Source organism: Numenius arquata, chromosome 3 (assembly GCF_964106895.1).
Source record: "Numenius arquata chromosome 3, bNumArq3.hap1.1, whole genome shotgun sequence".
NCBI classification, from domain to species: Eukaryota; Metazoa; Chordata; class Aves; order Charadriiformes; family Scolopacidae; genus Numenius; species Numenius arquata.
This window is the reverse complement of record NC_133578.1, coordinates 18,656,704-18,668,870: the sequence shown is the minus strand read 5'-3', so window position 1 is coordinate 18,668,870 and position 12,167 is coordinate 18,656,704. Positions and strand designations below refer to the sequence as shown.

Genomic DNA, 12,167 nt, shown 5'->3' with positions numbered 1-12,167 from the left:
AAGAGCATCTTACTGGGATTAAGTGTGCATGCCACAGCCATTAAGGAGTCAGCTGTTACACTGACTGCGAGGGGCAGAGGAGGGGCAGTTTGTCTGCAGTTGGTTCTCCCAACCCTCCTCTGGTCAGGTGCAAAAGGGAGCGGCAAGAGGAGATTACTGGTGCAAAGCTGGCCAAAAACCAATTCTGAAGAGTTAATTAAAAGGAGAGGGAGATCACGAGGCAAACAGGCAGGGCGAGGAAAGAGGGTGAGCAAAGGCAGAGCTGCAAGTGAGGAAGAAGCGATTTGCAGGGGGAGCAGAAAGCACAGTTGACAGGCATAAGGAAAAGGAGGGGACCCGAAGTGTAGGTGGGGCCCAGCCAGGAGAGCCCTGAAGGCAAGGAAAAGGTGTCATCGGAGGCAAGCAATGGGTAGAGAGGTCCCCGCAGAAGCCTGCTGAGCAGCGCTGAGGGAGGGTGCAAGTGTGCACAGAATTGAAGAAGAGGTGGCAGAGGTGCAGAACGGTTTCAGCAGAACTGATGCCGGCAGGGAGGGCAGATACTGCAGCTCTCCCTTAGGATACAGGAGGGGAAGAAGGGAGGGATGCGAGAGGGCTAGAGAGCAAAGCAGGGGGTCGGGGCAACCCAGGCACGCAAGCACAGGGATGGTGGGGCAGCCCCCAGCACTGACCTTGCCATGTAGCCCAAGACGTGGGCTCGGATGACTATAGCTGCTTTCCTCAACTCCTCTTCCCGATCCTTCTCCAGCTTCTGCTCAAGAGCTTCCTTCAGGAAAACCTGACGCCACGGGGAGGAGTTTCAATAAACACAAAGAGAGGAAAGAAGTCAGTCCCCGGGAGAGCCGGGAGATTTCATCCCCGGGTGACCAGCACGGGGTGCGCGCTGTGCCCGGGGGCCCGCGGCCGCCGCTGCCGCCGCTCCAGCGCCCGCCCGGGCGGCGCGCCCCGGGGTGCCCCCGCTCACAGCACCAGGAAAAAGTTTTGCGGCGACATGAGCCAAACTCTGCGCCCAACCCCCGCCTCCCTCACTCTGTGGTCAAGACTTAAAAGAGGGAGGGAGGGAGCAGAGGAAGGAGGGAAAGAGGAGGGAGGAGGAGGAGGAGAGCCTGTGCCTGCGCCTGGGATTAACTCTTTCCCCGCTGACCGCTTTCCCTGCCCGATCCAGTACCTCCCTGCAGCAGGCACTGATACCTACTCGGGCGATTAAATATTTGGCAAAGAAACTCCTCCGCATTTCAAGGAAAGGGAGGAACATTTAGGTTTCTAGACTCCAGGAAGCAATTTTAACAGCAATCCTGATAACGGAAGACAGTCGAAAGCTAAAATCCCTGTCGAGGTGCAAAGTTGAGCACCCAGTCCACCAGCTCTGGGTGGAAGCTGAAGCCCTCCACCAACTTCTAGGCAGACCCACTTTGGCAGGGGGGTTGGACTAGATGATCTCCAGAGAACCCTTCCAACCCCATATCATTCTGTGATTCTGTGACCTCCAGAAACTCTGAGGTGGAGATGTTTCCTTGCTGAGGAAGTTCAACAGCGCAGCATGCACTGGAGGAAACATCCCCGATGGCAGAGGCCTCCAAATATTACTGATTGCATTTCAGTGTCCAGTGTTTTAATTCTCAAGCATCTTCCATCACCTGTATTTCAAACCTCTGCTCGGTGCTAAACGCTTGTGTGAGGGATGACAGTGCTATCTTAGAGACAAAAGGACTGAGATACAAGCAAGATAAGGGAATGTTTACAGGAATTGCGATGACTTATCTGAGCTACTTTAAATCAGCTGGCTTGCATTATGTTAGCACAGAGTTCAGCACAAATTGCTGAGATAAATGCTTTGCTTTTTGAGATAGAGTGCAGCCTGCATGGAGCTCCACGGCGCTGTGGGTACACACCGCTAGCAGTACCCAGCCTAGATTAAAGTTGGCTAAGGTATGTCCATACAAGCTGCAGTCACAGCAGCAACTGCCATATGGCTCTGCTCGTGTGACCTGCTGCCTGACACGGGCTAAATCACTGCCAGGGCCAGCAGCAGAACGGACTATGCTAGGGAAGTGCTGCCCCACTGGTTAAAGCGCTGCCCCACTGGTTAAAGCGCTGCTGTGAACACGGGCTCTGAGGTGACAGTCACCAATCTGCAGAACTATATTAATCGGTAAAAACTCCTTACAAATTTTTTGGATCCGTGTGGCTATGCTGAGAGGTCAGAGGGATGTTCAGAGATTTGAACAGTCATTTAGTCCAGTGTTTTGTACAAATTCTCCTTCTCCCCACTTACCTCCCCTTATGTCTCTGTATACCTTCCCTTCCCTCACTGCTTCTGGCCTAATCGCTTCTTTAGTCTCCTTTTTCCCTCTGCAAAGACCACCATGTACTGAAACCTCTCCCTGAGTTAGTACCCATAGCCAGTTGCTTCCCTGGACTCTAGTTTTTCCTGGGGAGCCATTTTCACTTAGATGGCCTTAAGAAATGAGCTGTTTTATAATGACTAAGTAACCATGGGTAGCCTTAAAAGAAAGTTCATTATCAAGGTACTGCCAACCATGAAGCTGGCATCCTTCCCTGCAAGTTGTACATCCACTCCCTCTGTCAACTCGACAATCTTAAAGACTTCTTTGAGGCAGGGATTGCTCTTTCTGTTACATTCCAGAACCAAGCAGCAGTCACCCATTTCAAGAATGCAACCAGCTAAACACTATTCTCAGTCCATTATCTTCATCCAATTGAAAAAAAAAATAGTCTGTCAGTATTTCCCTAGTGAGCATAGACTTTGCTGTGCCAGTAAGAAGGAGTAAAAAAAACAAACTTTGAGGCATGCAGAGTTCAACACGACCCAACTCTAATCCAATAGGGTTTTCTATATATGCTTGAGAGTGAGGGGTTAATCTCAAATAACATAACAATATCTAGTTTTAAGCTATTGGCATTTTGAGGGTTTTTTTTTTAGATTCCCCTAGATGACAAAGACGAGTAAAATTTATTCAAATCCAGAAATATTTTTGATGCCTTGTGGAAATAACTTGGAAGGTGGCCATTTCTTTGTCATAATTCAGTCACTTTCTGAAAACATGGGATCACTTTCATCTGAGGAAGGAATCATTAAACAAAACATACAAGGTTACTTCTATCATATCTGCTCCTATTAGACACTGGCCAAGTTTTAAACCCCAGTACAGCACCACAGTGCTCCTCACACAGCCTCAATGCCTGCACGCACCCTCAGTGCAACAGTGAACATGTTAAGGTTACGTGTAGATCAGCAGACACAAATGTAACTGTGTATGTACCCATGTGTACATAAGCGGGATCATATGATTCTTGGGGACAACACTGGGAAAGCAGGAAGTGGGTCACTGTGACCTGGATGCCAAATAGTCTACAGAAACCTCCTCCTTCAAACAGGCCCTGCAAAACAGCTGGTTGAAATGTGGAAATTAATGCTTTCTAACAGCAAGGATTACTGTGTTAAACAGCTTTAGGAAATCTGTGTTGTGGGTATGGGCAAGTATGGCAGGAGGTCTGGGTCCACTGAGGGAAGGGCCACAGGAGCTGCTGCTCCATCCCAGCACATCCTCAGTAAAGATAAGGTCATCTTGGCACAAGCTCTTCCATCATCACACTGCGTGTTTGCATCCAAGCCCTCATCTCTGCCATGCCACCGGATAAAACCTGCCTTATATACATTAATACCTCTTATAAACATTAATTTGACAATTGCCAGCACAGCAGCTGCTCTATTCTTAATGAAAAACACAAAGATCATCCTGCCCTTCCTCCCCCATTTCCTTTCCCAAGCTTCACAATCCCCTGCACTAATTCACAGAGTCTTTTCCTTCCTCCTCCAAACAATTGCTAGGGATATAATTATCCTTCCATTCATTTTCAGGAAGTATTCCCCCTTCTATAAGCTTTGCTCTTCACCCACCCCTTATACTTCTTCCTAGGTTACATCCCCATTGGTGTGTCACACCCTTTTCAGTAGCTACTCCTGACTCCATAAGCCAAGGTTAGTTCTCACCTGGTGCTGAGAATCGATACCTGGGTACCCAGAGCTGCACCTGTAGCAGCAAAAGTGGCAGCAAGGGCACACAGGGGACTCCCCCTTCAGGACAATGATCTATACTCTGTGCCCCTGAGCTGGTAGCTTCACTTCACCCTTACCTGAAAGCCTCTGGAAAAACTAGGGCTCCTTTCTTCATCAACCCAAGTATTCTAGGCCTGTGTTACCTAGCACCAGCTAAACCACCAACACAGACAAAGCGCTCTGTAATCCAAAACCAAGGCACAACAGCTGGATAGAGGCAGCAGGGAAGGGACTAAGAGGAAGCACCACTGCTCTGCTCAGCCTCACCTTGGCAGTTGCTTTCCAACGGGCAGGCTTTCTGGAGGCACTGCCAGAAAACAGAGTTGCAAGAGTGGTCTCCAAGGGAGCAATGAAATGGCTTTGCCACCATCTGAGCATGGGAAAGAATGTCAAGCGACTCATCTGAAGAATGAAATGGCAAGGCAATGGCAACAGCACCTTGGAGCAGCCAGGGGCTGGCCAGCCATTCAGCATGGCAGCAGGGGTGGAACAGCCCAAGGCAGCCTTGGAGTGATAGAATTAATAGAATCATAGAATGGTTTGGGTTGGAAAGGACCTCATCTTGTTCCAACCCCCCTGCCATGGTTGCTCAAAGCCCCATCCAGCCTGGCCTTGAACACTTCCAGGGATGGGGCATCTATCCAGTCCATCCAAGCAAATAGAACTGCTTCCCTCTACCGGGACACACATCTCTAACCCAAACCATACTGGGTATAAAATAACTTCTACAACCAAACAAGATGACTCAACTGCTTCCCAACTCTTTTCATTTTTCCTTCTCAGTTGTAAAGAAATAGAAAGACTGCCATTCTTAATCAATTTCTTTCTTCCCACAATATTCAGACCCATCAGCAACCAGTGCCCTAACAGAGAGGCTGCTGTTTACCAACATGCCACATACAGCTCTTCAGCCAAGTTTTAGTTTATAGGACCAAATTGTAAAAAAAAATTACGTTAGAGTACATCCAGTCTTTTGCCAAAATACAAACATATTTTGTTTGCCACAATTTACCACCTGTATTGTTTGTCCAAAAGAATTCGTTTGTGCAGGCCACGGAGTGAGTGAAAACGGACAGATGGACTCAGTCCTTCAGGCTGCACAACAGAGACTGTGAAGAGAAAAGGGATCGTACTGCTGCCAGGGGCTCAAAGCAGCCTGGATTTCCTGCTTGTCATCAGTCTGTTGTAGTCCCTGGACTCCAGCTATATAGCTTACAACCTTTTATACTCTAAAAGGTGAGTTTGGTCCTCACATGCATTTCCCTGCTGCCCTTGCTGTAGCCCAGCAATCTTGCATTTCTTGTCATGCTGGGAAGAAAGTTCAAACTCCATGTTTACCAGCTCTAACCACCCCTTTCTAAAGCTTCCCAGACACAAGTAGCTCTGCAACACACACACACTCCACGCAGGCTTTAACACTAGAGTGCCGTGAGACTGGCAGCCACCCAAGTAGTGTGGGTTAACTAGAGACAAGAATGAGTGAAAAGGTTTCCTGGTTTGCTGGGACCAGTGAGGAGACACCAGATTCCCAAATCAAAGATGGGGAACACTTTAATTATAGAGTGGAACTACAGCTAAGTGATAAAACCTTCTATCTTGAACATCAGTGCAGGCATGTGAAGGAAGGCCTTAGAAACTTCAGGTTAACGCATCTCCTTCCCACAGCAATGGCCAACGTTTTCCTTGGTTGTCACACAAGGTTCAAAGCCCAGACTACCAGCTGGGCTATTACCACTCCTCTCAGAAAGGGAGAGAGAGATCTCATTATAGTCTATATAGAGAGAAACTTTAGAGTCTATCCGCTCATTAAGAAATGATGGCTCAAACCAACAAATTTGACTCCTGGACAAATTAAATGTGAATATTCACTAGAATTACTTCCAGTCCCATTGTAACCCTGGAAATACTCTGAACTACTTTTTTGAAGGCTTAAGGGCAAAAAATGCAAGAAAAAATGCTTTGATAGACCACCATGTGCTCTGGATATGGACTGCATACCCACTACTTAGAAATGCTGTCTGCACTGGACACCAACCATCTTGGAATATTCTTTGAAGAATTTACTGGAGTACATGGAAAGTTGTGATAGAGACAGTTTCTCGCTCCAGGATTTCTATAGCAATATACCTCACAACGCTCACATCTATTTCTGTGTGAAGCTGTGTCAAAGCTGGAAAAAATTCAGACTGAAACATCCAGCTCCCTCCCCATTAAATGAAAGATAACAGTACATTTCCAGCTGGATGCCTGGAGGAAAAAAAACAAGACTATATGAGGCAAGAGAGGAGTGTTAAACATTCACCAAAACAGAAGCAAGGTCTGTATTATTCAAGTGGGGAGAAGCGTTTGGATACCTTTTCCTAGAAAATGTATGCTAGCATTTGGGTTAACTGCACAAACCCTCAGCTGAGCTTCCACAGCAGAAGGCTGTCACACACCTGGTGATCTAGCTACCTCTTCACAGTTTAGATATATACCAAACAGCAGCTCACTGCCTTTTGCAAGAATTTCAGTTAGCCAAGCAGAGCAACATACCTGGCACAAGAGGCAAGAGTTAATGGCACACATTGCAATTGCATACAATGACACCCATGCTTGTTCTCCTTGGATCCCTAAATTGGATCAGACACAACAAAATCAATCCGGCTTGGTCAATGATAGACAAAATCAAAAAGCCTTCCACATCTCTAGGTACATAATATGGGAAATATTTGAGATGTCACAGGTCAGTGGAACAGTCCAATGTATTTACAGGGTCATCAGTATTTTAGCCCTTTCCACTGACTTGAATCTCACCAGATGCAATCACATCCCTTTGCAGCTGGAACAAAGCCATACCCTGCCCCACACTGATGAAGTACCTTGGTTTTACCCAACTGCCATTCTTTCTTGCTGCTGTCATAGGTCTGAAGAAAGCCTGCACATACAGCTTTGCTGTTGTCTGAGAAACTTGGCCCCTTCACAAGCATCTTGTACCTAAGAACCAAATAAAATCTCATAAGATTATGTATGACAGTAACACACCCCCCCTGCCCCAGTCTTTTAACTGTAATTATCCTCCTCCCATTAGTCCTTCTTCCTCTGGGATCTCTCTTCTTCATGTTTGCCTTCCAATTTGGGAATTTCCATCCCCCAACCTTTATATGTTCCTACAACACTGGCAATTATTGTTGCAATCCCAGTAATAAAATACAAACTCAACAGCATTTTTCAGTAAAGAACAACTGTCTTTCTGAAACATGTGCTTTCATCAGACACAAGTTATTTTGTTCAGTATAGGGGTGGCATTTAATGCTCCAAGAGACAAAGGAAGCAATGTTCAATGGTCTCTTCTAGCCTTAAACTTCAAGAAATCCTTTTGATGCAGCTAATTAAAAGAAATAATCACTCTTTCCAATATTCATCATCAACTATACTGTCCATTAAGATTTGCTTCAGCCAGCCAGATTAAAGGTTTTAAGTATGATATTTTCTTTTTACATATTATGACCAGCTGGGTTTCACAGCATCACACAAGCAAATCTGTGGGAAAGCTACAAAAAAAAAAAAAAAAAATTAAAAAATGGACCATCTGGCTATTTTTCCATTCTGACTTTTACCCTAAAGGCAAGTCTCTGAAAGGTCTTCCAAGTCAGTCTATGATATGGGCAATAAGGGCATGGTTAGAAAAACATTTCACAAATGATCTACACCAGCAATAGCAGTTATAGAGGGAACAAATATATAGAATCATATACCTTGGGGCTGTTACAGCATGTGGTACAATGATAGCAATTACCTGCTGAGAAAGTCCTGGTAAAGGCGTCGTATAGGGAAACCTGCTCTCCGAACTTTCACTGTCTCCAGCATCCCTGAATAACGGAGCTGATTTAGCACCACATCTGGATTGAAGAGGTTCGGCGCCTACATAATGATCCAGATTCAAAAACAAATAAGAAGAGACACAGAATAAATGTTGATCTTGGTATTACTTCTTTGGTGACTTGAACAGAGACTGTTTCTCTGAGCACAGTCACAGGTTGTATATCTGTTTCTTTGTAGAAAGTCAAACCTGCATATTTGGGCATGCCAGGTGAAAAGGGGAAAATTTGGGTCAAGGAGAAAGCAATCTCACAACACTGCATGATGCAGAAAAAGGGATGAAAGGAGTTGGGCAGATCCAGGAAGAAAACAGCCTGCAGGCTGCTGTCGGATCATTGCACTAAAGCAATGATGCAATGCATTAACACATACAAAATGCAGAACTCTGACTCAGTTCTCCTTGCAGTCTCTCTCCTGTCAAACTGGAGACAAAGTGCAGAATTCTTTTCTGGCATAAACCCCCAGCAGGCTTTCCTCTGCCATATCATACACGGTTTCAAAACACACAAAGAAAATGACAGGTTCAGAGCTCCCCAACCAATCTAGTTAGCAGCATATCCTCCCATCACAGTTCACAAAACAAGCGAGAGCCAGCCGGTCTCTAAGCATTGTGACTTGTTCATGAAGCTTCCACCTCTGCCTCAGAGCCAGGGATCTGCAGGAGACGCTTCCTACCGCACAAGCCCTGCATTCCAGAACACATTGTCTACAGGCACCACAAACAGGAGCGATTGCGTCTTCTGCCACAGCTCTGGGCTCTGCACAAGCCTGGTTCATCTTCTGGGCTTCATAAGCACATAAAGAAGTGGGAATGGCTGTATCTTATCATACTCAGCATGCAGACTTTTCATCTGATACCAGGAGGAGTGTGTATTTTTCTCTCCAGTATAAAGGAAAGAAGGAAAAAAGGAAGGTGAGGGAGAACTGCTCTTATTCTCAGTTTGGACCCCGACAGAGGCACCTGGCAGGGGTTTGTGCAACTGAGTGCTCATGAAGGCCTGTGTTGCATGCATACATTTTACTGGAAGACAGACTTGCCTTTTCTGTATTTGGTTTGATGCAGCGGATGAAGAATGGGTTGGAAGTACTAAGCGTGGCCATCAGGGAATGGAGAGAATCCTAAAAAGCAGGAAGACAAAACCCTAAGGATCAAGCAGTACAGGAGGGAAAGGGGGTACATTTGATGCAATAGGGTCTTCATGCAGCCCTCCCATTCCTAATGTCCTTTGACTCTGCCTGCCAAAACCTCAGCAACCCAGGAGATCCCTTCCTGTCCAAAACACACCCACACAGTTTACTCTTAACACTTTTACATGACCATCCTTGTTCTCAGAGCTGTATAGCTGGTATGAGTTATTGTTACAAGTCTCTCAAACTTTAAATACAGGAAACTAAAACTGTGAAACTAACAGAAGGTTTGCAGACAATCTTACCTGCAAGGTCTCCGCAGTAAAGTTTGATTGGAATTGCCACTATACATGTAAAAAATGTGGCCTAAAAGGACACACACACTTAGCTGAAACACCAAACCAACACGAAAGATCGAAGAACCTCAAGAACTTCATACACTTAGCAAAGTATTCTTTTCCTCTGCCACTCTGCATGTCTTAGCATCTCACATTTTACACCACATGGAAATCCTTGGGGCAGCGGCACTGTCTTTTCTTAGCACTACAACATTCCTGCACATTTTCAGTGCTGGACACAAAACAAGGATGAATGACTCCTCTTGGCTGCAGGCCTTGCTTTACCCATCTGCTCGTCCCCAGAAGCCTGCTGCTCTCTTGGAAAACATCCTACCCTGAACTGGGAACTGACAGTCGGTCTGCGCCTCTGGGTGCCCATCTTCAGTGTCTCGTCACTGCAACGACTGCAGACTCTTTCAAAAAGGTCATAGATGAAGTCCAGCCTAAGGGAGAAGAAAAGAATTAAAGAAGATGCAAGACACCCACCACCTGTGAGAAGATGGCTCTCATTCTCAGTGACTGCTCTGTCCCAGTTTGAAACACCTCATTTTTACTCCTGCTGTGCCACAGAGCGGCTCCAGGAGGCAGTTCAGCTGGGCACAGTGAGGAAATTAATACTTTCCATGTGGCTGCCCAGACCCTGTGGGCTGCCCTGTATGCCACACTTGGCTGCCAAGCCAGAAACCCCATCTCACGCTGTCAAGCAGGATATTACACAATAGAAGATTTCTGTTCTGCACTGGCTAGGACACCTCCCCAAGAGCGATATGCCCCCAGGCAAAACTACCTTGAGAGTACTCCAGCCACAGTGTGTGCTTTCATGCCCCTCCTGACCTAGCTCTCATAGCTAGCACCCGTGACATCCTCGTGCAAGTGCCACCACAGCCCTTCTGTGGCCAGAGGACTTCTAGAGCTACCCTCAGCATAGGTCAGCTCTGGGGAATCTTCTGCCGTTTTGCCACTCCTTAGACAGGGGTGCTGGTTCTTATGAAGTGGCACAAAGTTCTCTAGCACTTCTTGTGCCTGTTTATTGTTAAGACTGCTTCTTAGCAGAATTTCCCTTTCTGGATTGTTGAAAAACCCTGAGTCCTTCTATTATGCTGGACAACAATGACCACAATTCTGGCTTCAAGCCCTGTGTAAAATGTTCCCCAAATGCCACTGTCCGAGTAAGGCAGCTACGAGCAGCTCATACTCTCAGCTCCCTCAGGTTGTTTCAAGGATGCTCAGAGTGCAGACTCTGCAGCAGGCTTCAGAGAAGATGCAATTCTGAAACAGCCTCATCAGGCCGGAGCCCAAAGATAATACATGGACTGCGGTAAGAGGCATGTGGTATAGTTGCTACTCAAAAACTTCTAGGGTCCACCATGTAGATGCCTCTCTCTTCCTACTAGGCTCCACCTCTGTCTTCCAGACCTTGCTCTAGGTCAAATTCAGCTAATTTCTCTAGGTCTTGTTGCAACACTGGGATATAAAATTCGGGGCCATGACTGGTCCCACAGCAAGGGCTTAGTCTAAGGATAAGGATGGAAGCTCTCCACTAACACACAGGCTGGAAACCAACATCCTCTCTACAAAGGTTGGGATTTGACAGCACAGCAAAGAGCCTTGACTCATTCTGGGGCAAATTTGCCATTGTTGGGACAGGGAGGTAAGAGGAAGAAGAGGAAAGGGAGAAGAGAGGAGGGGAAAAAAACAGTATTGCCTGGAGGGATTTCTGTGATGCTTTTACAGCTCCTTTCAAAACTGGGACAAGAGTACTGATTAAATCTGTGCTTCGACTGACTTCTCCAGCTCTCCTTTCTTTTGCTAGAACACTTAAGCACAAAGAGAAGAATGATAGAGAATGATGCCTGATGCTCAGACAAAAGCAATTGCTTTCCTTGGTCTGGTTATTAAATGAATGTGGCTTAGTCCCGCACAATAGATGGCCTCCTCGCAAGACTAAGGGGGGCATACCTGCTGTCTTTCAGCATGTTTAAAATGTCATCTCGAAAGGTGTCTCTGTTCTTCTCCAGAAAGCCTCTCACATCATATAGCACCTGCAACACAGACACAGCTACTAGAACAGTGCAGTACAAATCATTAAGCACTTCTACATTAACATGCCAATGTACAAGACCTCCAGCAGAGCTACACAGTTACGCTGCAGGCGTGTGCCAAGATAGGAACTTTTGGGGTCGAAGAGCTCCAGAGCTCTGCAGTTACCGGCAGGAAAGTGGCTTTTAGCCATCAATTAAAAAACCAAACATCAACCAACCAAACAGAAAACCCTCAAAAGCAGGAGCCAAGTGAAACAGCTGCAGAGATTTGCCTGGGGTGTGTATGTGGGGAAATCCTCTGCAAGGTGTGAGGTACTCCACTCACATCAGGAAACACTAACTATGCCACCCAGTCCCCTGACCTCCCAACCACTAATGCTCAGCAGATATATGATTATAGGAAGAGGTTAGCCCTTCTTTAGTGTGACACACCTCCATCTGCTCCATACCTCTCCACAACAATCAGCATTTAACCTTGAAGGCTTGGAGATCTTTTCCTTTTTGCAGTAGGTATTTAGCTTTTTCTCCTCCTCTACAAAAGTCAAATTTTCCTTGTCACTTTTACTTTGGGTTTTGTTTGTGAATGTCCAAGAAAAGACAACAGGAATAACAGAAGCCAAACCAAAAATTACCTAAGAAACTCAAACATCCAAGCTGGAGAATGATATGATATTTTAAGCCCATCACACTCCCTGCACTCTACCACAGCACTAACTGTGA

General features: G+C 46.2%; 1 protein-coding gene across 1 annotated transcript in view; it reads right to left on the bottom strand.

Moving 5' to 3' along the window:
- LOC141462905 (unconventional myosin-X-like) overlaps positions 1-12,167 on the bottom strand; it is an 86,150-nt gene that overhangs the window by 34,850 nt on the left and 39,133 nt on the right. The window contains exons 17-22 of the mRNA XM_074145056.1: positions 11,365-11,447; positions 9,740-9,848; positions 8,978-9,058; positions 7,857-7,981; positions 6,940-7,054; positions 669-775 (exon numbers count right to left, since the gene is read on the bottom strand). Coding sequence (XP_074001157.1) covers positions 669-775; positions 6,940-7,054; positions 7,857-7,981; positions 8,978-9,058; positions 9,740-9,848; positions 11,365-11,447 — 620 coding nt within the window. The remainder of the gene's footprint in view (positions 1-668; positions 776-6,939; positions 7,055-7,856; positions 7,982-8,977; positions 9,059-9,739; positions 9,849-11,364; positions 11,448-12,167) is intronic.